This window comes from Phyllostomus hastatus, unplaced genomic scaffold (assembly GCF_019186645.2).
Source record: "Phyllostomus hastatus isolate PE091 unplaced genomic scaffold, TTU_PhHast_1.1 phas_contig_198, whole genome shotgun sequence".
Classification (NCBI taxonomy): domain Eukaryota; kingdom Metazoa; phylum Chordata; class Mammalia; order Chiroptera; family Phyllostomidae; genus Phyllostomus; species Phyllostomus hastatus.
This window is the reverse complement of record NW_025333715.1, coordinates 3,356,700-3,379,910: the sequence shown is the minus strand read 5'-3', so window position 1 is coordinate 3,379,910 and position 23,211 is coordinate 3,356,700. Positions and strand designations below refer to the sequence as shown.

At 65.0% G+C, this 23,211-nt stretch overlaps 1 protein-coding gene across 1 annotated transcript in view; it reads left to right on the top strand.

Moving 5' to 3' along the window:
* The window catches only part of MPPED1 (metallophosphoesterase domain containing 1), a 42,784-nt gene extending 24,854 nt beyond the window's left edge, over positions 1-17,930 (top strand). The window contains exons 3-6 of the mRNA XM_045835077.1: positions 5,920-6,145; positions 15,532-15,647; positions 17,063-17,176; positions 17,794-17,930. Coding sequence (XP_045691033.1) covers positions 5,920-6,145; positions 15,532-15,647; positions 17,063-17,176; positions 17,794-17,912 — 575 coding nt within the window. The 3' untranslated portion in view covers positions 17,913-17,930. The remainder of the gene's footprint in view (positions 1-5,919; positions 6,146-15,531; positions 15,648-17,062; positions 17,177-17,793) is intronic.
* The last annotated feature ends 5,281 nt before the right edge of the window (positions 17,931-23,211 follow it).

The following is a 23,211-nucleotide window of genomic DNA, read 5'->3' as shown; positions in this document are numbered from 1 at the left end:
CGTTCCCAGTGCTGCTACTAAAAATCCCCCCGGTTGTTTGGATACCTCACCGCTTGTGTGTCATCCTTCTTTGTTCATTATTCGCTCTTCATGGTCTGGGCTCTCAAGCACCCCAGGGTGCTGGGGAGCACCTTCCCCTGCTGGACTGGGAGACGAGAGGGTGACAGTGCAGAGCATGTTGGGTCACCGGACACAGAGTGAGTGGGATTGGAGTTGACTCGGGCAGAAGGGCAGGAAGGGGGTCCCGGGTGGACGGAACAGCGTTTGCCAATGTCAGGAAACCTTAAGCAGCCAGGAGAGGTGGGTGCACCATCCGGGGTGGGTGGTGAGAGGGGAGATCAGAGCGCCAACAGGGCCTGGCCTGCAGGGGGCGCCACAGCCTGGAGTTCTAATCCCCGTTCCCTCCTGCTTCCCCAGCTGGGCTCCCTGGTGTCTGGGCATGTGTGTCCTGCCTGGCTGTGACCTCTGCGGGGGTTCCTGCGGTGGAGGCTTTCTGGCTGCAGGCGGCCTTATTTTGGGGAGGACAAGCGCAGAGAACTTCCGGCTGTCCCAGCCTAAAGTCACTGGCGCTCTGCAGTAGCCTTTAGGGAGGGTTAGGATGGAACGTTCCTGTTTTTCAAACGTTTCCCAGGAAAAGCAAATGTTTGAAAGGTAGACATTTTGGCTACTAGGATGGAACAGAAGAAAAATGGCATTTGCCTTTTATTTCTTTTTATTTTATTTTTAAAAAGATTTTATTTATTTTCAGAGAGGGAAGGGAGGGAGAAAGAGAAAGAGAGAGAAACATCAATGTGCGGTTGCTGGGGGCCTTGGCCTGCAACCCAGGCATGTGCCCTGACTGGGAATCGAACCTGCGACACTACATTCGCCTTTTAAATATGGGAGGCCGTGCTGAGCTGTGAATCCAGAGCCATGAATCCAGAATCCAGGAGTCCCACAGGACCGGTGGACTGGGGCGCTGAGTGGTGGGGCTGAGCACCCTCTGCTGGGGGGGCAGGTCTGCCACTACAGGCTGGGTCTGTTGTCTGGACACCCAGCTCTGGGCAGGGACCTAGACTCCAGGAGCTGCTGTGTGACCCCAGACAGGTGACCTTCCAATGCCTCTGTGCCACCCCCACCTTCCCAGCCAACACTCCAGGGGCAGAGCACAGCCTCTCTCCCCCTGACAGCCTGCAGGCAGTGGCAGTGGCTAACGCCCATGCCTGTCATTTCCCTGTGCTGATGCTCTGGCATCTGGGGCCTTGTGGGTGCTGAAGGGACCGGACCGGACTGCCTTCCCTGGTTAGCCCATGCTGGAGATGGTGCCGGGCTCCCCTCGGAGCACCCCACCTTCGCTAAGCCAGCCCACCAGTCTGGAGCACCGCCCACCCCCTGGGGCTCGCACTCCTGGGCTACCATTCCCAGCCCCCACCCCGCTCTAGTCACCCTGGTGCCAGGGCCCAGGCAACCACGGACAGCCCCTGTGCTCCGCCCCCAGCCCGTCAACGCGATTCAATCCAGCTCCAGCCGTCCCAAACCTGCTCGCCTGGGCTCCCACCGCCACCCAGGCTCTGGCCCACATTTTCCTGTCGCTCCCTCCGCCCCCAGTCTGGAGGGGCTTCCCGGGCGGCCCTGCCTGCCTCCTGTTTCCAGACACCCGTGGGCGTGAACGTCCCCCCTGTGCCTGCCATTCCCTGTCTGCAGTGTGTGTGCCACACAGGGCCTCCCCACGGACGTCTCCCCCTAGTGCGGTCCTGGCGAGAACCCTGTGAAGAGCCCTCAGCGTCCTGGTGTCCAGGCGGGGCCGTGAGGCTCAGAAGTGGAGCTGTCACCCCCGGGCACGGGAGGCGGCAGAGGGGGAGCCGGGCTCTACGCACATGCCCCCGACTGCTCTGGCTCGGCCCCTCCTCCGGGGGCGGGGTCAGCGGCCCTTCTCCCCACAGGTGTCTGGAAGCACCAGGTGCAAACCACTTGTCACGACACCCAGCCCCGGCTCCTGCCCTGGGCAGAGCGGTGACAAGCAGATTCCGCAGGCCCCGCCCTGGCCCCGTGTTCCCGTCACCCAGCCCCGGCCATCGGGCATCGGCGGCCCTGGCCTCAGGTCTCTCCCTCCTGTCCAGGCCACACACAGAACCCTCTCTCTGTTGGCCTCCCCGACCTGTGTCCCCCCCATGTGGGACTCCCTCCTGGGCATCTGTGCGCCCTACCCGCTCCAAGACCCAACCAGGGTGGCTGGAGCAGAGCCGTGGCCCTGGTGCCGTCCCCACGTGACTCCAGACCACACGCCACCCAGGACGCCTGCTGCTGGAGCCTCCCAGACGCTGGCAGGTGTTGGGATGGAGCCGTCAGAGACGCGCTCAAAAGGCAATCAGGGCTCGTTATGCCGTCTCTTTGTGCCGCCCGCGGAAGCAGCCGTAAGTGGGCATTTTCCTGATCGTCCCCGCATTTAGAGGACGCCGCCACTCCACCACCGGGCTCGGCGCGCACTCGGCAGCGGCACAGATTGTCGAGGCGCTGGTGCCTGTCCCATCGGACGGACGTAACAGGCGATGAGGGTGGAGGCAGCGCTCCCTGTTCAGTGGGGCGGGTGGGTGCTTTCGCAGGGAGCTTAGTCTGGGAAGCGCGAGTAGCAGAGGTTTCTGTGCGTGTCCCTCTGCGTGCCCCGTGTGCCCCGCGCACTCTCTGCCGCGTGGGGCCTCCATGGGCGTGCGCTCGGCGTGGAGTGTGCATGCGGGTGGGAAGCCGTGGTCACCCCCTGGCGCTGTGTGGCTACTACCGCGTCAGCACCGAGGAACGCACGGCTGGCAGGTGCCCCGCTCTCAGATAATCGGGCTGAGAAGAGAGGACGCTGTTTGGGAAGACGGCCTGATCATCATCACGCGGACCACAAGTGCACAGCAGCGCCCCGCCCCCCTGCCCCCGCCCCAGTCCCGGACAGCAGCGGGAGGCTGGGCCGGCTTCCTCGCAGATCCAGGGTTGGGAGATCTGCGTCCTGTCCCCCCCAGCAAGGCCCCCCTGGCCAGCACTAACCTGTCTCTCAAGTTGCCGCACCAGGCTGCCCGAACGTCCTCCTACCTTCTCCAGCCCCCAGCTCGCTGGCTGCTGCTCAGCGCTCCTGCGGCGAGAGGCCAGGGTTCAAGTCCCTGCTCTCCAGTGTCTTGCTGTGTGACCTCAGCAAGCCCCCTCCCCTCTCTGGGTTCCTCTGCCCAGTGAGTGGTGTGGACGGGAACCTCCTCGGGTCGCTTGGTGCCGACCTCATGACGGCGTCTTGGTTATCGGTGTGTCCCCGCCGGCACCTCGCCCAGGGCCTGAGCAGGGGGCTGCCCCGCCACAGCATGTGGGCAGCCGACCAGGGTGGGTGCAGGCGGGGTGCAGGGGCTCTACAACCGGGCGAGGCTTCAGGGCGGGAGGCGAGTCTCTGGCTTGGTGGGATTTGGGGACAGGCGGTGCCTCCTGGGCCTCTGCTGGGCTGATGAGGGGAGGGGGGTGAGAAGAGGTGCTTGGACCCCTCCCCGAATCCCACCAAGCCAGCACGGCCGCCCAGACCCCGGAGCTGCCGCCCGCAGTGTCCAGCTTTGGGGTCCCCTCAGACAGGCTGTCTTTCTTCTGGTCTCCCCACGTTGGCACGTCCCGGGTCCACGGAGCGGCAGCACCTCCTCGTCTGCAGGGTCCACACTGCCTCCTCCTTTCCCGCCGGCCTGGGGGACACCTCCCCCAAGCTCAGGCGCCCCGGCCTGTCGTCGGGCCCGGGCACTCGCTGAAGGACGGCAGCAAGGAGGGGCAGAGGGGACAGCGACCTCCCCTGCGTGCAGACCTCTGGCGGAGGGACTTGTGTCCACCTCACGTTCCCACCCACGGAGCCGCCGGTCACTGCGGTCCCCAACACTGCCGAGCTCACCGCCCAGATGCTGGGGGGAGCCAAAGCTGAGTGAGGGGCCTGGGGCGATGTGTCGTGGCCATTTACCCACAGTCAGGCTGCTGGGTGGCGGGAGCCCCCAGAGGCCCATGCCACCCAGGGCCATGAGGGCAGAGGCAGCAGCCCTGCCCTGTGACGGCCAGGCCGCCCCTGAGCCTGGGCTCTGGCTCCCCTGCCCCCACCTGCCAGAGAGCTGGCCCGGCTGGGAAGACTCAGAGATGGGCTGGAAGGTCAGGGTCACGGACGAGGGAGGCGGGTCTGAAAGCGCCCTGCCAGGGCGGCTGGAGAGAGGGGTCGAGTCCAGGGAGACAGAGATGGGTCGGCATGAAGGAGGCAGGGCTGTCTGGGTTGATTGACTTACAAATGCACCTATCTCTCTCTCCACTCATTCATCCATCCACGATCCATACGCCTCTGTCCATCAGTTTCTCCATCCGCTCACATTCCTTCCATCCGTCCATCACCCACCCACCCATCTATCCAGCCATCCTCCATGCATCCGCCCATTTGTCCGTCCACCTTCCATCCATGCGGCGTCCACTCGTCACCACCCGCCCCCATCCATCGGCCCACTGGTGGCCACGCCACGACGAGTGTGAGGAGGCCAAGCCACAGAGATTACGGAACGTCCTTTGCCCTCTGTGGTTGGATTTGTGTGACCTCAGGCCACTGCTCTGAGCCTTGTTGCTCCCAGACACGAAAGGGGGACAGTAATCCTTAGGTGTCTGTGAACGTGACACCCAGCGGGTGAGTCGCCAAGTCCAGGTGGACATCTGGACGGACGTGTCTGTGGCTGGACCTCCGGCTCAGAAAGGGGTCGTCAACAGGCAAGTCTCCTGCCTCCAGGCTGGGGCACCCTCGCCTGTCTGGGAGAGAGCGGCGGTATTGGAGGGCGTCCTGTGCGTGTACTGTGGCTCCTGCCCCCACCCCCCGGGCTCCATGTGCAGAAGCCTTGCCCGCCCCCATCCCCTCCGCCCTGGGCGGGGCGAGAACCTCAGGTACCCTCCTCCGCGGAGGTGAGAAGGACAGAGACGGCTGACAGCTTCCTGCGCCCTCCCTGGTCCCCGATAGGTGGGAGCGGCGGAAATAATGACGCTGTTCAGTTGGAGTAATTTCCTAATTTGCTTAAGTAAGGTCCCCGGTCCGGGAGGTGACATAAATGCATCAGTGCAGCTCCAGTGTCCCCAGCCGGGGGTGGCGCTCAGGGCGGGCCGGGTGGGTGCCGGGAAGTGGGAACAATCGGGGCCTGTGGGCAGTCGGCGGTGTGGCGAGGGGTTCCGTGAGGGGTGCCCCCCGCCCCCCGGCTCTGGCCTGCTGGCCTTCCAGTCCGAACTGCTCACCCGCGTGTGTGGGGTCACCTGGGCTGACATGCGGCATCGCCTTGCCGCTCACCTGTCATGGGCCCGGGCAGGTGCCTGGCCCCGGGGCCTGTTTCCCCAGCCGCTCGGGCCCAGGGCCCCCTCCTCCCTCCCCGATGGCAGTGTGTGCGTGGCCATCAGTGGGTCCCCTGCACTGTGTCACCCTGGGGTGTGGGGACCGGGATGGCTGAAGCCAACAGGTCTGCTCCCGGGCTGCTGGAGCTGCCCGCTCGGGGAACCAGCCGACTGCTCAGCTGCCCTGGGCGGTGGGCAAGGTGGGGAGGAGGGAGGGGCCAGGAAGCGTCCCCATCACCTGCGTGGAGGCCCCTGGGGGCAGCAGCCGGGGGTGTGCCCTCGATGTCTCTAGGGGCCGCTGCCCCTGCAGGGAGGGCGACACCTTGCAGTCAGCGACGTGGGCCGGGTGGGGACTGGGGCTCACTGCTGTCTGGGGGGAGACACCGCCCCTCAGCCCGTGACTGGGCCAGGGTCATCAGAGTTTAACGTTGATTGATTATTAGAAAATAGAATGACATTTGATTGGGAATCTCCTGAGTTGTTTACGCTGGCAACGAGCTCAAGCGTGAAAGCCCTCGCAGGCTGTGCCGAACAGAGCAGGCCCGCGGGCGGGCCCCCAGCGGCGCGCTGTGTCTCTGTGCCCGCCCGCAGGCAGCCTGCCCTACGAGTACAAGATCGTCGTCGCCGGCAACCACGAGCTGACCTTCGACCAGGAGTTCATGGCCGACCTCATCAAGCAGGACTTCTACTACTTCCCGTCCGTGTCGAAGCTGAAGCCGGAGAACTACGAGAACGTGCAGTCGCTGCTGACCAACTGCATCTACCTGCAGGACTCGGAGGTGACCGTGCGGGGCTTCCGCATCTACGGCTCCCCGTGGTGAGTGCGCCTGCGCCGTCGGGGCCTGGCGGAGCGCGGGGCACGCCGGGAGCCGAGGCCGAGCGTGCAGGGGGCGGGGCCGGGTGTCAATCACAGGTGCACGGCGTGGTCTGCTGAGGACACAGACTGACCAGGTCTCATCCTTGAGCTCACCTGGCTGGTGGGGTCAAGGTGTGAATGACGGTCAGTGTGTCCATGGGAGCCCAGGTGATGATGATGGTGGTGATGGTGGGGACAATGATGAAGATGGTGATGATGGTGACAATGATGACGATGATGAAGGTGATGATGAGGGTGATGATGAAGGGTATGACCATGATGGTGGTGATGACGATGACGATGATGATGAAGATGGTGATGACGGCGGTGGTGGTGGCAGCAAACCACCGTCTCCGATCCTTCCTCAGCCCCGAGAGGGCAACTGGCCCTCGGAGGCCCAGCTGGCCGTAGTCACGGGGTGGCAAGCGCTGCAGGGTGCGGAGGGCGCCCTACGCAGCAGGGACAGACCACGGGTGCTCCCGGGAGAGGTGGGGCCACCTGAGCCGTGAAGGAAGGGAAGGGGCCTGGAGGGTGGGTGGCGGGGCCGAGATGGCGCCTTCAGCTGGGGCAGCACATACGGGGGCGTTGAGGGGCATTCGGGAGGGCGCGGGGCCCGGCAGGGTGTGGGGGCCTCAGGGAGGCCCTGTGCTGCCCTAGGCGACGCTGCAAACTGACCCTCAGAGGCTGCATGCGGGTGTGTTGAGGACTGGCCCTGTGCCACTGAGGCCTCCCGTGGAGGGTGGGGTGAGGTGGGGGGCGTGCCGTGCCGTCCCGTCCAGCCTCTCCTGAGCACCAGGAGGCGCCTGCTGTTCGCCGGAGTCCTCACCACGTACAGGGCCTCTGTGAACCCTCCCTGCCGCCTAGCAGGCTGGCAGAGCCCAGGCCTTGGGGCGGGGGGGGGGGGTGGGGGGGGGCGGGGTCCGGGAGCCAGGAGAGCATTCTAGGAGTGCCAGTGCGTGAGGAAGGCCTGGAGGGGAGCTGAGCCTGCGGGAAGGTCTGGGGTTCGAGGTGCGAGCGAGGAAGTGGGTGAGCGGGGGCCTTAGGTCCCAGACCAGGGTGTCTGGCCTGGGTTTCCTGCCCCGTGGTCTCCAGTAACCAGCCTCCCTGACACCCAGCCCCCACATACATAACCACCCCCCACCACCATCTGAAAAGTTATCCTCTGTGGAGGTTAACAGCATGGATTTGGACCCAAACGTCCTCGGCTCAAGTCTTGGCCTCCCCTCTTAAGGGCTGTGTGACCCCGGGCAAGTCACTTAACCTCTCTGTGCCTCAGTTTCCTCTCCCGCAGTGTGGAAGTGACAGTGCCCTCTCCAGGGGGTGGTTGCAGAGGCTTCGGCAGCCACCTCCTTGGGTCTGTGAGAGCTGCGGAGCAGCAGCTGTGGGAGCTGGGGTGGCACAGGGCCCGGGGGCGGGGTGTGGCAGGCCGAGGGAGGTCTCCGTGAGCCACAGCTTCGCCTGCCTGTGCCTCTGTGTCATCAGCCTGTGGGACCCACCATGTCACGCCCGAGGCCTGGAGGGGACACCATGCTTGTAGGTGCCGGGCGGCCTCAGTCGAGGGCTCGGGCCCAGACACACCAGGGACGTGCCCACTGCTCTGCCTCACCCTCCATGTCTGGCCTTTGCAGGCCTCAGTCCTGCATCGGTGCGAGGGGGCGCCGTGCAGCGGGGTCCTCTGTGGGGCGGCCCCGGGCGAAGCCACGCAGTGCAATGGCCTTAGCCAGTTCTCCAGAGACGTTCACGGCCGGAGAACCTCCTGGCGCACCTCCTGCTTCTGCCTGGTGCGTGGGGCTGCCCGTCACCCCCAGGTTGGAGGCCAGACACCCCCGCCCCCTGGCTTCGGTTCCCCGAAGGCCAGGCCAGCCAGGAAGCCTCGTTGGGCCCGTGTGTCTCTGCTGTCACCGTCCCCCGCACTGTGACTTTCCGGGGCTCGGGGAAGCCATTCCCGGTCCTCAGGTGCAGGCTGGGCTCGGAGCCTCTGCGGGAGCAGCCGAGAGGGAGGGGGCGGGGCCGACTGCAGGAGAGGAAGAACTCAGCTGCTACAGAAGGCTAAGTGTTAAAAAAAAAAAAAATCCCGTGTACATACCGCATTCATGTATGGGTTTTGGATGCGTTTTTTGTTCTCGTTTAACTGAAAGCGGTCTTGATTTTTTACAAAAAGAGGAGGAAGGGAGGGAGGGAGGGAGGACGTTGGCACGCAGCTCATCCATCTGGTCTAATTACTTCTGGTATTTTGAAAGGAGGGGTCTAAACCTGCTGAGGCATTGAACTTTGAGAAGTGGCTGCCGGGCTGTTGCTGGGTGCCGTGGGCCCCGGTTCTCAGCTCGGCTGCCTCCCGGGTGGGGCGGGGCCGGGTGGGGTGGGGCTGTGCTGTCCCAGCGGTGACCACGGTGAGGCCATCTCTGCCCGGATGTCTCCCACCCGTGCTTGCCGTGATCCTCCCTGGCTTCAAGGTTGCCACCCCTTCCAGGGAGCCCGCCGGGTGAGCCCAGTGTGGCCCGGCGGCCCCTGCACTGGGCGCCAGGCCCTCTGTCCTGCCTCCTGCCTCTGCGTGAGGGAAGGGCAGGTCTGGGACTCCGCTCCACGCACCCAGCCCAGAATCCTTTTCTTTTTCTCTGAAGAAAATCTTTTTAATCTTTTAGAAAACATTTAGTTTTTAGTTTCTCTGCACTGATTCTTTAAGGGGCTCGGGGTGTTGTAATTTTGCGCTGCGTGCTCCCCATCAGTGAGGGTCTGAAGAGGCCTATGCAGCCCAGTTTGGGGGTAGTGGTATGGGGGTGCCCCTCATAGAGATCTGTGTATGCTCCAATCTGTGGGTGCACAGCAGGGACCCCTTTATGTCTGTCCCTTGGCCTAGGGGCCTCTCCACCACGTGGGCTCGCTGGCTGGGGGACCAGCCCTGGTCAGAGGTCGGGGTGCTGTCCTCTGCTTGATGGAGGCGTCCTGCCTCCCCGTGGCCAGCGGGTGGCCTTTCCTGGCCCGCTGTTCCCCCGAGGCCCTCCTGGGGCGCAGCTTTACGGGGGCAGTCGCATCAGCTCCCCCTGCCCCCCACCCCTGGGGGCCCTGCCCACGTTGCCTCACGGCCATTAGGACCTGCAGTCCCTGGTTCCCGAGACCGGCGGTCCCCATGCACCTGACACCGTGTCTGTTGCACTTTATTTCCCATATCTTTAACTTTTAAAACATTTATTGAGTTCAGAGAGAGAGACATCTGTTGTTCCTCTCATGTATGCATCATTGGTTGATTCTTGTATGTGTCCTGACCGGGGTTTGAACCTGCAACCTCAGCGTATCGGGACCATGTGCTAATCACCTGAGCTACCCAGCCAGGGCTCTACCTTGCATTTCTAGAGGCTTTTAGCTCAAGGCTGTGGCCTTCCCATGTGTTCAGGCAGGGGAGGCCAAGACTTGCCCTCCCCTTCCGGACCCGAGAGCCTGTATGCGGCCGGCTTCTTAGGAGCTGCCACGCAGGTGTCCCATTTAACCTGCCCAGCGACAGGGCGAGGAAGGATGCGTTCAAGTCCCCTTCCACAGAGGGGCGAGGTGAGGCCGGGGTAGGTGGAGTGACTGGCCCCAGACCTCTGCCCTGGACAGAGGCAGCACCGGGTTCTGGTGGTGGACACACTTGGCTCCGAGAACCGGCCAGTGGCAGCCGGCTGAGCCGCCGCTTCCTGCCTGTCCCTGCCCCCCGCCCTGGCACCTCCCCACCGGCCCTGGCCCCCTGGCGGTCCGTTGGGCTGTGGAACCCAAACAGGCCTGGCCTTCGGGGGCCTGGATGCCTGGCCCTGGTCGTCCACATGAGAGCCCATGCTCTCCCTGCACCTGGGTCCTGCACCTGTAAAATCGGACTCGGAGTCTCCCTCCAAGGGCCTTGCAGGGGACAGGGGAGGGGGCCACACAGAGCCACTGGCCTGGGCCCCGCAGAAGCCTCGGTGGAATGCCGGCCCCTCCCCGTCTTGAGCCCAAATCCAGCCAGGAAGGCTGTGCCCATTCCAGGGGGTCGGGGAACCGGCCTCGAGGACAGACCGAGGACACCGAGGGCCGAGACGGGGCCAGAGGGACCCAGCGGCGTCCATGCCGGCGGTTCCCTCATCGCTCACGTCCCTTTGCCTCCCCGCCCCGGAGCCTGGCAGCCGCCAGCCTCAGAGGACGGGCTGTGCGGACCGTGACAGACGGGAGGGCGTCCCCAGTCTCCGGTCCCCTGCTCGGCCTGCTCGCACACGCCACACAGTGACACGCACATATACACATGGACACGTGCCACACAACCACACCCATGCGCGTGCACACACACACACACCCCTTCACACACACAGCACGCCCTCCCATCCCGTCCCCCACACTCACGCTCACACTCACATGTGTGGTTTTCTCACATGCGGTCTCTCTTTGCCCCTTTCCCGCCCGTGTCTTTCTTGACTTCACGGGCCCTCCTCACAGAGGCCCCGCACACACGTTAGCGCCCGGGACCGGTCCTCCGCCTTCCTGCCCAGGCCCCGCAAACAAAAGACGGATGACTCTGCAGGCGGAGGGGGTGGGGGAGGTGAATTGGGAGTGACAAAGGGACCCTCATCTGCTCCACCTCCCTTGCTGCTGACTGGCCGCCGTGTGCCTGGGCTGGGTGTGTGACCGCGGTCTGGCCTCGGAGGTGGTATCCGGCTCTGTGTGGTCCCGCCCCCTTGCTGGCAGGGGGCGGGGGGCGGAGCTGGCACCCCTGGTACAGAGGCAGCTCCCTCAGCCTCCCCGTGGGCCCCCCAGCCCCAGAGATGCGGAGAGCAGGGGCTCCCCAGTGGGGTGGGGGCTCGGACTGTGCGGGGAGGAGTCTGCGTGAATTCACCTGGGGAACCGGCGCAGGTCACCGAGCTCTGAGGCTCGGTTTCCCCTGCTGCAGAAGGGGAGCCCAGCCTTGCTGGGATGTTGGGGGGGAAGTCCTGGGAGATCCAGGGGGGTCAGTGACCACTGTCATCCTCACCTGGAGAGCTCTCAGTGTTGGTAGAGCTGTCTCCCCGGTGGCCCGGGGAAGTCTGGCCTCTGTGGGGGGCGGTGCAGGGGCAGGAAGAACAAAGGGGATGAAAGAGGTCAGGCTGAGTGTTTGGCTGGGGGCGGGCTCAGGCTGCGGGGGGGACGACCACGTGCCCCCTCATACGGCACCTTCGCCCTGTAGAAGGAGAGCAGAAGCGGGAACACCTGGCCCCCCGCGGGCCCGCTGCAGGGTCCATCCCTTCTTTCCCCAGAGGATTTTCACGGGGCCGCGAGGCCGCTGCTGGGCGGACAGCAGAGCACCCAGCCCTCAACGACCCCGGGCCCTGTCCCGGGACGGGCTGCCTGGGGAGAGGGGTTGGGTGCAGCAGAGGGCGTGAGCCTCCTGCGTCTGGCTCTGCCTCTGAGACCTCACCTGTGCAATGGGTGCAGGTGTCCACCTGGGCAGGACTGGGCAGGCGGGGAAGGGGTGCTCCGCGGATGGCCAGAGGTCTTGAGTTCGTGTCTTGCTGTGGGTCTTGGTGCTTTGTGACTCCTGGGGACTCTGGGGATGGTGCAGAGTGGAGAGGCTCAATGCCCAGTTCCCGCCCACCTGCCTGCCTGCCAGGGGGAGCCGCCGTGGGTTCCTTCGTCCATGCACACCTCGGACACACCCCTCCCGGAAGCCCTTCTAGGCCCCCACCTGCTGGGCAGGAGAGTCCCGACCTGGGCCTGCCCTGAAGGAGACTGCCGAAGGGCGCTCCGAGTGAGGAGGGTCACCTGTGCTTGGGGACTGGAGGTAATCAGGGGAAGCCCCCTGGAAGCGGTGGCCCTCGAGCGGGGCCTTCACACACAACCAGCGAGGGGCTCCGTGGAGAGGCTGGGAGGGCGTCTCAGACGGCTGGAACGCCAGGAGCAGTCGCCGAGGGGAGCGGCTGTGCTGCGTGTAGGAACTGGTGGATTGTGGTGCCCGTGGGGGGGCAGTGGGGGCCGGCGAACTGGGCAGGAAGCCTGAGCAGGGGAGCAGGGAGCCCTGTCCAGCCAGGGCCACGGGGGCCCTGCGGGGCCGGAGGCTGTGCTGGCACCTGGCAGGGACATTCAGGGGCTGCCCAGAGGCAGGCGGTTGCCGTCGACGAGGCCTGGCCACCCTGCCAGGGTCCTCTTTGTGCAGCTGACCGCGGGGCACAGGGGGCAGAAGCCAGGACCCCGGCCCGGGTCCCCGTAGCCTCCTCTGTGTCCTCAGACACACAGCTTGACCACACAGGGTCACCAGTTCCTCGTCCCCCTGACGGGCCCTTCCTGCAGCTTTGCCCCCAGGACTAGCGGAGCCGAGGTGTGAACCGGCTGGTTGCAGGCGTCTGCTGAGGAAGGCGGGTCCGGGTCCCGTCTCGCTGCCGTAACTCCCGGGAGCCGGGAGCCGAGAGCACAGACTCTGTCTGGGATGTGCCATCGGGGCCGAGCCTAGCCACGTCCCTTGGTCACCAGCTCATCCTGGGCAAGCACGTCACGGTCCCTCTCTGCACCCCAGTTTCTGCATCTGTGAAATGGGGTGGCGGTGGCACTCGCCTCCCTGGGGTAGGTGTGCGCAGGCGTCCCTCGGTGGCCTACGGAGAGAGCAATGCACCCTCCCCTCTCTGGTCATCAGCCTCCGGCCGGGGGACACGCCTGCACCCACCCCGCCAGGGGCACCCTAGGCCTCCTCCGCCCCCGCATCCCAGCCCCCGAGAAAGGGCACGGCCGTGCCCAAGGCTGGCTGAGGGAGGGACCCCTGGGAACGCCCCCTGGCCCAGGTGTGTGCACCTTCCTGGGGACACGGAGCAGGGCGGATGCTGCGCCCCAGCCGTCCCTGCAGACCAGCCCCGCCCGCCTCTGCCTCAGGGAGCCCGGAATTCCCGCGCCAGGGGGCACGCGGTTAACGACCGGCCGCCGGGAGGTCATTTATATTGGCTAAGCGGGCTTAATTGGGCCGGATTGGAGGGCGACCGGGAGCGCACACAGGCGGCGAGGGTTAGTTAACCTCTGAGAGATTACATTGTATCCAGCGCTCTGTTAAAGTTTGAATTAATTTTTCTCATGGGCTTGTTCACATTCTAATTTTCAACTAAATGAGACATCTGTTTCAGAAAAGGAAAATTTGCTCTGGTTGTCATGGCAACTATCGTTCTGTAAGGAAATTATTCCAATGGTTACTTTAGAACAGAAAGACAGAAATTCAGGACATAGAGCCGCCGCCGCCATGGCTCGGTCGGAATTCTGATTCATCCGGCTCCCCGCACCCCGCCGTGGGTCCGTGTGTCCTGGACGCGGGGCCGACCTCTGCGCCGGGCCCTCGGGCAGTCAGGCTGGGTCCCGGCACCCTGAGGTGGGCGTGGGGACCACCGCTCCCATGCACCCCACGCTGGGGTGTTCGTGGGTCTCAGACCGAGGCTGCCCCGACGTGGGCGGGGGCAGTGAGGGGCTGGCTGGATCCCACTGCTGGGACGACGGCCTGGGACCCTGGGCACCTTTGCACTTTAACCTCTGGCCCCAAAGGACCTGGGGGACGAGGGTGGTGTGGCCGAATGCAGAGCGCTGGGGGAGTTGAGGGCTGACGCTGGCTGAGGAAGGATGGTGCCACCCTATGACCCCTTTCCCTGTGAGGAAACCTGGATGGACGACATCGTATGGGGCAGGGGTGTGGGGGGCGGGGCGGGGGACTGGAGGCCTGCCCTGACCGCCAGACTCGGGTCCGTCTGTCTCTCCCGAGTCTCTGGTCCCCACCTTCTGGCCCCATGCCCCTGGCCGCCCTTGAGAAGGGCCCCCCACCCGGGGACAGTGCTCCCCAGCCGGCTGCCGTCCTGGGCTGTGTCTCCTGTGGACACAGTGCCCGAGTTCCAGTAAAAGCCAGAACATCACCTTCTCCCCTCGACAGTGCCGGTGTTAGGGAGCGCCTCCTGGCGGTGGTACAGTGTGACCCTCACACCCCTAAGTCCCCCGTCAGGCAGGGCGCAGGGCACCGAGCAAGGGCCATCCCTGCCCTCATGGGGTAAGGTCTGGGGGCAGAGGTGTCACTGTCCCATCTGACACGGGCTGGGAGAGGTGAAGTGACCAGCCTCGGGGCGCAGCCGGGAGGGCTGAGGTCAACTTCAGTGTCCTTCCCGCCCATTAGGGGGCAACAAGGCAGCCCCCTTTCCGGGCCTGGCCCTCCCAGAGTGACCCCTGCCCCACCCCACCCCAGGCTGCTGCGAGGTCTATGCACCTCATGTCCTCGGAGACAGGCGTGGGGGGAGGCCTGTGGGCGGCGGTCCCGAATCCCGCCCTCTTCAGACCTGCGCCTCCCCGGGCTCTGCCTAGGACCTGCTGTGTGACACTGGGGAGCGGGTCGACCTCTGGGGGCAGGGCGGATCCCAGCTTCCTGGGATTTGAAGGGACGTGTGTCCAAGAACCAGGCAGGTGCATCTTTGGGGGACTGTCACTGCCCAGGAGGGTTCATCGGTGCTGGGCGAGGGGGAGGCCGGGCAGGGGAGGGCTCGACTGTGCATCGGCTCCTGGGCCTCCGGTGCCTCTGATTTGTTTCCAAGCGTCTCTTCCGCAGAGCCGCTCCGCGCCGCAGCTCACGGGGCCGATAGATGCCTTCTCCCGGTGCTGGCGAGGCCTGTGCTCTGGCAAATACTCGGTTAGATGTCTGGCAACGGGTCCCGAGTCTGGAAGGCCGCGCCGGAAGCGCACTGCCCCTTCTCGCCCAGGCCGGCCGCGCTGGAGGCCCCGGGGGGGGGGGGGCGGGGAACGCCCTGGCACGGCCTGCAGAGCGGCTTTCGGGGGGCCTCAGCCACGCCCTGCCTCGCCCCGAGGGCGCTGCGAGTGTGATGGGGGCTCGGGAGTGACAGCACCGCCAGCTCAGCCCGCCGGGACTGCGCAGGACAGTCAGCGGTTTCTGGCCCGGACGGGGCGGGGGGGGGGGCGCGGGCAGGGAACGAGCGCTTGACTCTGCGCCCCAGTGCGCATGCGTGTGGGCGTCTCCCTAAGCCTGCAGATGCTTAGTGGGCGTGTCCCTTCTCTGCTGAGATGGACTCTGTGTTTCCCGCCCTTTCTTTTGCTTTTACTTTTAAAAAGTGCTGTTGTGACCCATTAAAGTGGGGTTTGAAAACCCTGCGCTGGGCCGAGCGTTTTTCATCCCGGCTTCATGGGAGGGTTCTAGGAGGGGTTTGTGATGATGACGGTGGTGGCGATGGAGGTGATGGTGGTGGTGATGGAGGTGATGGTGGTGGTGATGGAGGTGATGGTGATGATGGTGGTGGTGGTGGTGGTGGTGGTGACCGGACGGCCGTTCGGGGCCCTGCCTGCTTCCCCGTCCTGTGGGTGCCTCCACGCCCGGCAGCCCCCCTGAACCCCCTGCTCTTCTCCCACAGGCAGCCCTGGTTTTACGGCTGGGGCTTCAACCTCCCGCGAGGACAAGCCCTGCTGGAGAAGTGGAACCTCATCCCCGAAGGCGTGGACGTGCTGATCACCCACGGGCCCCCGCTGGGTAAGAGCCAGCCACCCGCCAGCCCTGGGGTCCCCGGTCCTGGGCCCTGCCGCCCTGCCCCAGCCTCAGCCCCAGCCTGGCTCTCTCTGAAGGAGGACGCTGGCGGAGGGGGGGGGGGTTGAGGGGAGCCCCGGCCCGCCCTGGCCTGAGCCGGGTTTGCTGGGGCAGCAGGGACGAGCGGACCCACCCCTCCCTAATCTCCTGAGCCGGGAGCCGGACTTGCTACCTCGGGCCCTGCGTCCTGGGCACTCAGCACCGCCAGGGCCGCTCTCACAGGCCCCGCCTCCTGCACCCCTCACCCTGTCCGTCACTGGGGGCCTCCCCCCACCCATCCCACAGGGCCCAGGGCCTGCGGACCCCACCCTACCACCTGCTCCCGCCCCCTCTCCTCGCCCGGCCCCGCTTCCGGCCCATCAGCTCGACCCTTCGGTTCTACCTCCGAGCGGTGGGTCGGTGTCCCAGCTGTTCCCCTCCCTTTGCCACTGCCGTCCTCACTGCTGTCCAGGCCAGCGTCTTCTCTCTCTCTCTCTGCCGACCCCCTCACCGGTCCCCCAGCCCCCAGTCTTGTCCCTTCCGCTCCACTCTCCTCACGGCAGGAGGAGGGAGTTCTCTGAATTGTCAGCTCTGCCACGCTATCCCTCTGTAACCTTCTGTGGCTCCCTCGGTCCTTAGAACGGAGGTCGAACTCCTGGCAGGAGTTTAGTCCAGACCAGCCTTTTGCCGTGGCCTCTGCTGACCCTGCCATCTCGCCCCCGGGGCTCGGGGCCTGGCAGGGCTGGGGGCGGGGCCAGGGCACTGCTGGGGGGCGGGGCCAGGCAGGGCTGGGGGGGCGCTGGGCACTGCTGGGTGGGGCTGGGGGCTGGGCTGGGCGGGGGCTCCCCTGAAGCAGAGCCTGCCTCCGGGGCTTGCAGGCGCCAGGCCAGGGGCAGAGGGCCCAGAGCGGCCAAGCCCCGTGGGTGAGGGAGCCTGAGAGTAGCGGCAGAGACAGAGGCGGCCAGAGCGGGGCCTGGGGAGCTTGCGGAGGAGGTGACCGCAGAATGGGGTCTGGGGGAGTCAGGGGAGGGAGGGGTTGTGGGCAAGGCCCAGGATGCCTGTGTGGGAAGGGGCTTCCTGGAGCACCCACGGTGTGCCAGGCGCCTCTCTGCACCCCCACAACGTGCAGAGAGGAAGGCTTTGCGGTCCCCGTTTTCAAAGGGAGGAGGCTCTGAGTCCCTGGGCCCTGAGGTCTAGGGGCGACACACAGGTGTTGTCACCGGGGCTGCGTTAGCGCCTCCGGAAGCGCTGGTTGCTGTTCTCCTTCTGACCCCTGGGATGCGTTCCCTTCAAGGCTCGTGATGGAGCAGTGAGGCTGGGGGGCGGGGCCAGGCAGGGCTGGGGGCGGGGCTCACTGCCCTCCGCCGCCCCCCCCCCCACAGGCTTCCTGGACTGGGTCCCCAAGAAGATGCAGCGGGTGGGCTGCGTGGAGCTGCTCAACACGGTGCAGAGGCGGGTCCAGCCGCGGCTGCACGTCTTCGGCCACATCCACGAAGGTCAGTGCGAGCGGCGGGGGAGGGAGGGCCCACCCGCCGGGGGCTTCTCGCCGGCCCTTCAGTGGCCACCTCCCTTTAACCTGGTCGCCCCCTCCCTCATCTCTACGCTGGAGGGAAATGGCCCGTTGGTGGTGATGCTGCTGGTGGTAACGGTGGTGGTGACAGTGATGGTGAGGATGGTGGTGATGGTGTTGATGGTGATGGTGGTGTTGGTGGTGATGGTGATGATCATGGTGATGATGGTGGTGATGATGATGGTGGTGATGGTGGGGATTATGGTGGTGTTGATGGTGGTGATGGTGGTGGTGGTGATGATGATGGTGGGATGATGAGGATGTCAATGAGGACGTCTTGCTGTGTGCTTCCCAGGGGCGAGCTGAGCACTGTACGTGGATTACTGTCTCACTTGGCCCTCAGCTTTGACAGCAGCCGTGGGAGGCGCGCCTGTCACTGCAATCTCTATTTACAGGCGGGAGACCAGGTTGAGCGTCTCCGGACCTTGCCCCAGGCGGCCGAGTGCCGCCGACCCCCCCCCCGCCCCGCCCCCTGCAGCCCCCTCCCCGCTCCAGGGCCTGGCCCCCTCCCTCGGCCTGCACAGGGGTGCGCTTCCTTTCCAGGGTACGGCGTCATGGCGGACGGGACGACCACATACGTGAACGCGTCCGTGTGCACCGTGAACTACCAGCCCGTGAACCCGCCCATAGTCATCGACCTGCCCACGCCCCGGAACTCCTGACTGCCCCTGCGGCCCCGGCCCCGCCCACCCCCGGACGCCGTGCACGCCGCCGGGCTGACGGCGCGGGCCCCCCGCGCGCCCTTCCCTGCGGACAGCCTGCCGGGCTGCGGGGCCCCGCCCAGCCGATGGGTTGAGGCTTTGCAATGAGGAATCTCACGCCCGCCTCCTGCCTCCTGCCACCGGGACCCCGTGGGTCCCTGTCGGGGGCTCCGTGCTCATTACTTTCTTCTCTGTGTACATCCCGTGTGTACATCCCGTGTGTACCTCGTCGAAGGACCCACCAAGCCCGCGGCCCCGCCGTGTTCGGGAAGTGGCTGAATCTTCATCCTCCGCAGCTGGACACCGTCGTGGGTCTGGGAGGCCCCTGCTCTCGGGCGGAGTCGGGAGGTTCGGGCACAAAATCTCCCCCTCACCGAGGGTCTGCGCGGCCGCCAGCCCCGGGGCTGGGGGTGGGTGGCCAGGGGCGCAGACCGCCCCTCCCCTTCTCCGCCCAGGCCCTCCGAGGGGGCCAGCGTCCGGGGACATCTCAGGAATTCGGCTGCGCCTGGCCACGCCTGCGCGCTGCCGCCCCGGGTCGCTCCCTGCGTCCTTCCTGTGGGCGCCTGCGCTGACAGGGACAGCGGCCTGTGCATCCCGGGCGCTTGCGCGGGGCCTGGGGGGTGAAGGGGGGCGTTGGGGGCTGGTTCCAGAGCACCAGCCGCTCCGTGCCCAGGGCCAGCGGGAGGGTTTCCAAGCCGTGGGTGACCCCTGGCCCCGTGGGGGCTGCGCTGTCCCATGGCGCTCGACAGCCTGGAGGGTCCGCAGGCCGAGGCGACCCCGCCACATGTGCGTGCCCACGTGGGCATGCACCACGCACACGCACATTCACACACACACGCACCCCCCTCTTAATCCAGTGAGTGGCTCCTGTGCTTTCTGTCACCATCCTCCTGTCACCATCCTCGAGTGGGTTCCGACCCTCGGTGGGGTTCCCCTCATGTCGTTGGGGGGTCCGCCTGGCCTGCCCCCCGCTGAGCACGGCTGAGTGGGTCATGGCCCTCCTGCTCCCGGCACCCGCGGGCCCTCGAACGGGGGGGTGGCACCGTGACAGCAGGTCCCAGGCCCTGGCAGCTCCACGTTCGGGGCTCCTGTTACCTTCTAGGGTCAGAACGGGCTGGGGCGGGGGGCGGGGCTGCTTCCCGAGGGAGGGGCGCCCCGCAGGGCCCGAGGTGGGAGAAGCGAGGGAGGCGGGTCGGGCATGTGCAGGGCCGGGGTCTGTCTTCACGTAAAATTTGAGTATTTTGGTCATCACGGTTTTTTTTTTACATCAGTTTTGATTTTTAAAACAATATCAGATTCGGATAGTACCATGCATTGACTTCACAGAGTTTTTGGGTCCCCCCTCAAACTGTGCTCCCAAAGGAGGCCTTGTTCGCCTCGCCCTGGCCCCAGGCCTGGGGACCAGCGCTGAACCGCCCTTTGCAGGGACAGGCTCCCCTCGTCCTCAGCCGGTCCTGCCAGGGTGACGCTGCCGGTCCGTTTCAGAGAGAAAGCGGTCAAGGTCAGAGGGGCAAGGTACCAGGCGGAGGGTGCGCAGCCCCAGGGGCAGAGGCAGGACTTGAACCTTGGTCTCTGGCTTCCCAGCCCCCGCTTTCCCGCCACCCAAGGCCCCACCCCCTGCGATGCAATGTGTGGTCCAAGGCCCTTTTTTTTTTTTTTTTTTTTTTTAAATTTAAGGGTCCTGTTCAGAACCTGTCTGGTGTGTTTCTCAGAGAAGAGTCCGGCGGTGAGGGACCCGGTCCTCGGAGCCCAGCACTCTGGCCTCCCGAGGCCTGTGGCCCCTTCCCTGCTCCTGCAGGGCCCCTGTGGGACCCGGTCACCCTCCGGGGCGCCTGCAACCGCCCCGAGGTGCCACAGGCCAGCCTCGAGTGGCAGGGTGCAGGGCTCCTGGGACCCCGTCTGGCCCGAGTGGCTCCTGGCCGCCGGGGCTGTGTCCGAGGTCTCAGGGCCCGGACGCAGGTGGAGGAGACTGAGACCTTCCAGCCACCTCTGCTGACTTTCTATGTGGGCTGAGGTCTAGAAACTTTAAAAAAAAATTTTCCTAAGGTATCTTCAGAATATGGTGTATTTTTATGTGGAAAAGAAAAGCTATGACGGCGGCGGTTACTTTGAAAAAAATCTCTCGGGAAGTCCTGGAGGCGTGGCAGCGGCCGGCGTGCTCCTCGGCCCTCCCAGCCTCCCTCGGTCATGGCTGTGGTGTTTGTTTCTTTTTTCCTGTCCAGCATGTCAGACAATAAAGTCTTTGTAAGAAGAAAGGAGTCTCTACCGGCTGTGTCTCTGCGAGTCGCGTGGGGCATGGGGGTGGGGCGCGGGCAGTGTCCTCCCCGCCCCGGGGGTTCCTGGGCCCCGGGCAGCTTTCCGAGGCCAAAGACCCCCCTTCCACGGGTCAGCGACTGGCGTTCCTCCTGCTTGCGCCAGCCTCCCCGGAGCTGGGGTCGCGGGGACCTCAGAGGCGTGCCCTGGTGTGTTCATCCGACACCCGGCGGCCTCGTTTCCCGGGGCAGAGTGCCTCCAGTGCCTCGTCGAGCTGTGGGTCCAGCGGTTGCCCGTGAAAAGCACCCGCAAGCGTAATGACTCCAGGCTCAAAGCTCCCGAAGCTGCAAAAACCCAGCCGTCCCTGGGTGCGTCGACACAACCACCCGCTCACCCGCCCACGGACCCATCCCGCCACTGGCCGTCCACGCCACACTCAGCGAGCGCCTCCCGCGGGCCTGGCTGGGACCTGGGAGGCGGCAGCGGGCCGGCGACAGGGTCAGCACTGATGAGGAGTAGCTGTGGTGGCGAGGGCGGGGGAGGACAGGTTCGTGGAGGGTCGCTGTGCTCCGTCTGGGTCTCCAGCTGGAGGAGCCCTTCGGGTGTGCGTGGAAGGGGTCCAGTGATGGCGGGGGGGGCGGGGGGAGGTGGACCTGGAGGAGGGAGACCCTCTCTGGAGACTGGTATTTAAGGTCATACCTGAAGCCTTGGGGCCGGCGCTGGGGGTGGCGGGGGTGGGGGGACCTCCCAGAGGGTGGGAGGAGCCCCCGGGGCAGACCGCAGTGAGGTCAGCCTCTCCGTGAGCCTGTCCTGCCACGCTGTTCTCTCTCCGCCAAGGAGTTCCCTCCCCCAAGGCCTTGCCGGGGCCCACGACAGCGCGTCCTGGGCCGTGGGCCGTCAGGAGGGGCTGCTGGAGACACTCGCTGCTACTCTGGGCCAGCGTGCGGCCGAGCGGGGCTCCGGGGCCGCAGCGGGGCCTGTGTGGCTGCTGCCACCTCTGGTAGCAGTGTGGCATTGCAGGGGCTGCTGCTGGAGAGCACCGGCGGCCGGGGGCTCCGCGGAGACGCAGCGGCTGCCCTGCCTCCCGCCCCTGCTGCCTTCAGTGTAGACACCTGGGTTCTGACTCGCCTGGGGCCTGGGCTCGGGTGGTCCCGCCCTCCGCGTTGGTGCACTCGCACAGCCACCTCGCCCCAGGTGTCCCCGTGGCCTGGGGGGGTGACGATGCAGGATCGGGTCCCCCGATAACCCTCCTGTTGCCCGGGGCCGAGCAGTGGACACGTCCAGCCAGCTGCCACCCCCCCACCCATCCCTCAGCTCTTTGGTAAGTTCCTTCTCAGAGAGCCCCGCCCCCGGCAGCTCTTCCCCACAATTCACTGTGGCTCCCAGGGACCTGAACCTTGAACCTTTGACCCTCCAAGGGCACCACACTCCCAGGCCTTCTCTTCTGGAAGAAAGGACACCCCCCCCCAGTAAGGCAGTGGAAGTGACAGGGTCTGTGGGCATGGGCTTCATTCACCCAGCGCTCCCCTCTGGGGCCCCCCACATCTCCCAGCTGGGCCCACGCCGGCCTGGCCAGCTCGGGGGCCTGTCCTGGAAGGCCTTAGACAGGCCCTCCCCCCACCATTCCCCTTGAAGGCTGGGCCCACGCAGATCTGCAGGATGCGGGAATCGGGCCCTGCTCTCTGCATGCCCGCGGGGGACGCTGGAAGGCTCCTCCGATCCCAGAGAAGAAGGTAAACCCCTCCTCCCGGTCTCACGTGCTCGGGCCGGAGAGTGGCAGGTGGGGTCAGGCTGGGGGGCCCTGAGGACAAGCAAACCCTGTGTGCAGGGGAGATCAGGGAAGGCTTCCTGGAGGAAGGGGCCTGGCTGGGCCCTGAACAACAGGACATGATTTCTCCATTTAAAAAAAACAAACATTTTATTCTGAAATGATTTTAGACTTGCAGGAGAGTTGGAGAGACACCACAGAGTTCCTCTGGGCCTGTCCCCCCCGGGGTACCCCCAGCACTAACATAACCAGGGCACACTCACCAACCAGGAAACGAGCATTGGTGTAACACGGTGGAACTGCTTTTTACTCGGACGTCCGCGGTTTTTGACGCATGTCCTCCCTCTCCTCCAGAATGCCACCCCCAACCCCACGTCGCATTCTGTCGTGTCCCCTCGGTGTCCTGCGGTTTTGGGACCGCTGCTCAGTCTCCCCTCCACTTCCACGACCTCGGCGGGTTTGAGGCACGCTGGCCGGCTGTTTCCTCGAACGGCCCTCCTGCTGGGTTTGTCCGACATTCTCCCGTGACCAGTCGGGGTCGTGCCGTTCCGAGAGCAGTGCCACCACCCGAAAACTCCCTCGTTGGGCCCCCTTTTAATGACATAATTTTCCAAAACCGCTTTTGCGGTCCCACGGGCAGGGAGGGAGTTGCCTGGTGGGTCACGCCCCCATTGGACTGAGTGTAGCGTCCACGTAAAAAACTTTGGCCCTGTGAGCAGGTGTGTGCTGTGTTTTTTTAAACTATGGTTTTATTCTATTTTTTAAGATTTTATTTATTGATTCTTAGAGAGAGGGGAAGGGAAGGAGAAAGAGAGGGAAACATCAATGTGTGGTTGCCTCTTGTGCGCCCCGTACTGGGGCCGTGGCCTGCAACCCAGGCATGTGCCCTGACTGGGAATGGAACCAGCAATCCTTTGGTTCACAGTCCAGTGCTCAATCCACTGAGCCACACCAGCCAGGGCTCGCTGTGGTTTTAATTTCCATTTCCCTAGTGGCTAACGATGTCAAGCGTCTTTTCATATGTTTATCTGCCATTCACATACACCCTTTTGTGAAGTGTCTGTTGAGATCTCGTCTCTCTCCTCAAAAAGGAGGTTGTTTTTGAGTTTTAACAGCTGTTCACGCTCCGGAGACAAGGCCTGGCTGAGCGTGCGAGTTGCAGGTCTCTTCCTCCACTCTGTGGGCTGGCTTTTTCATTTGTTTAACTGTTGCTCAGAGAAAAAAAGTGTTTAATTTTGA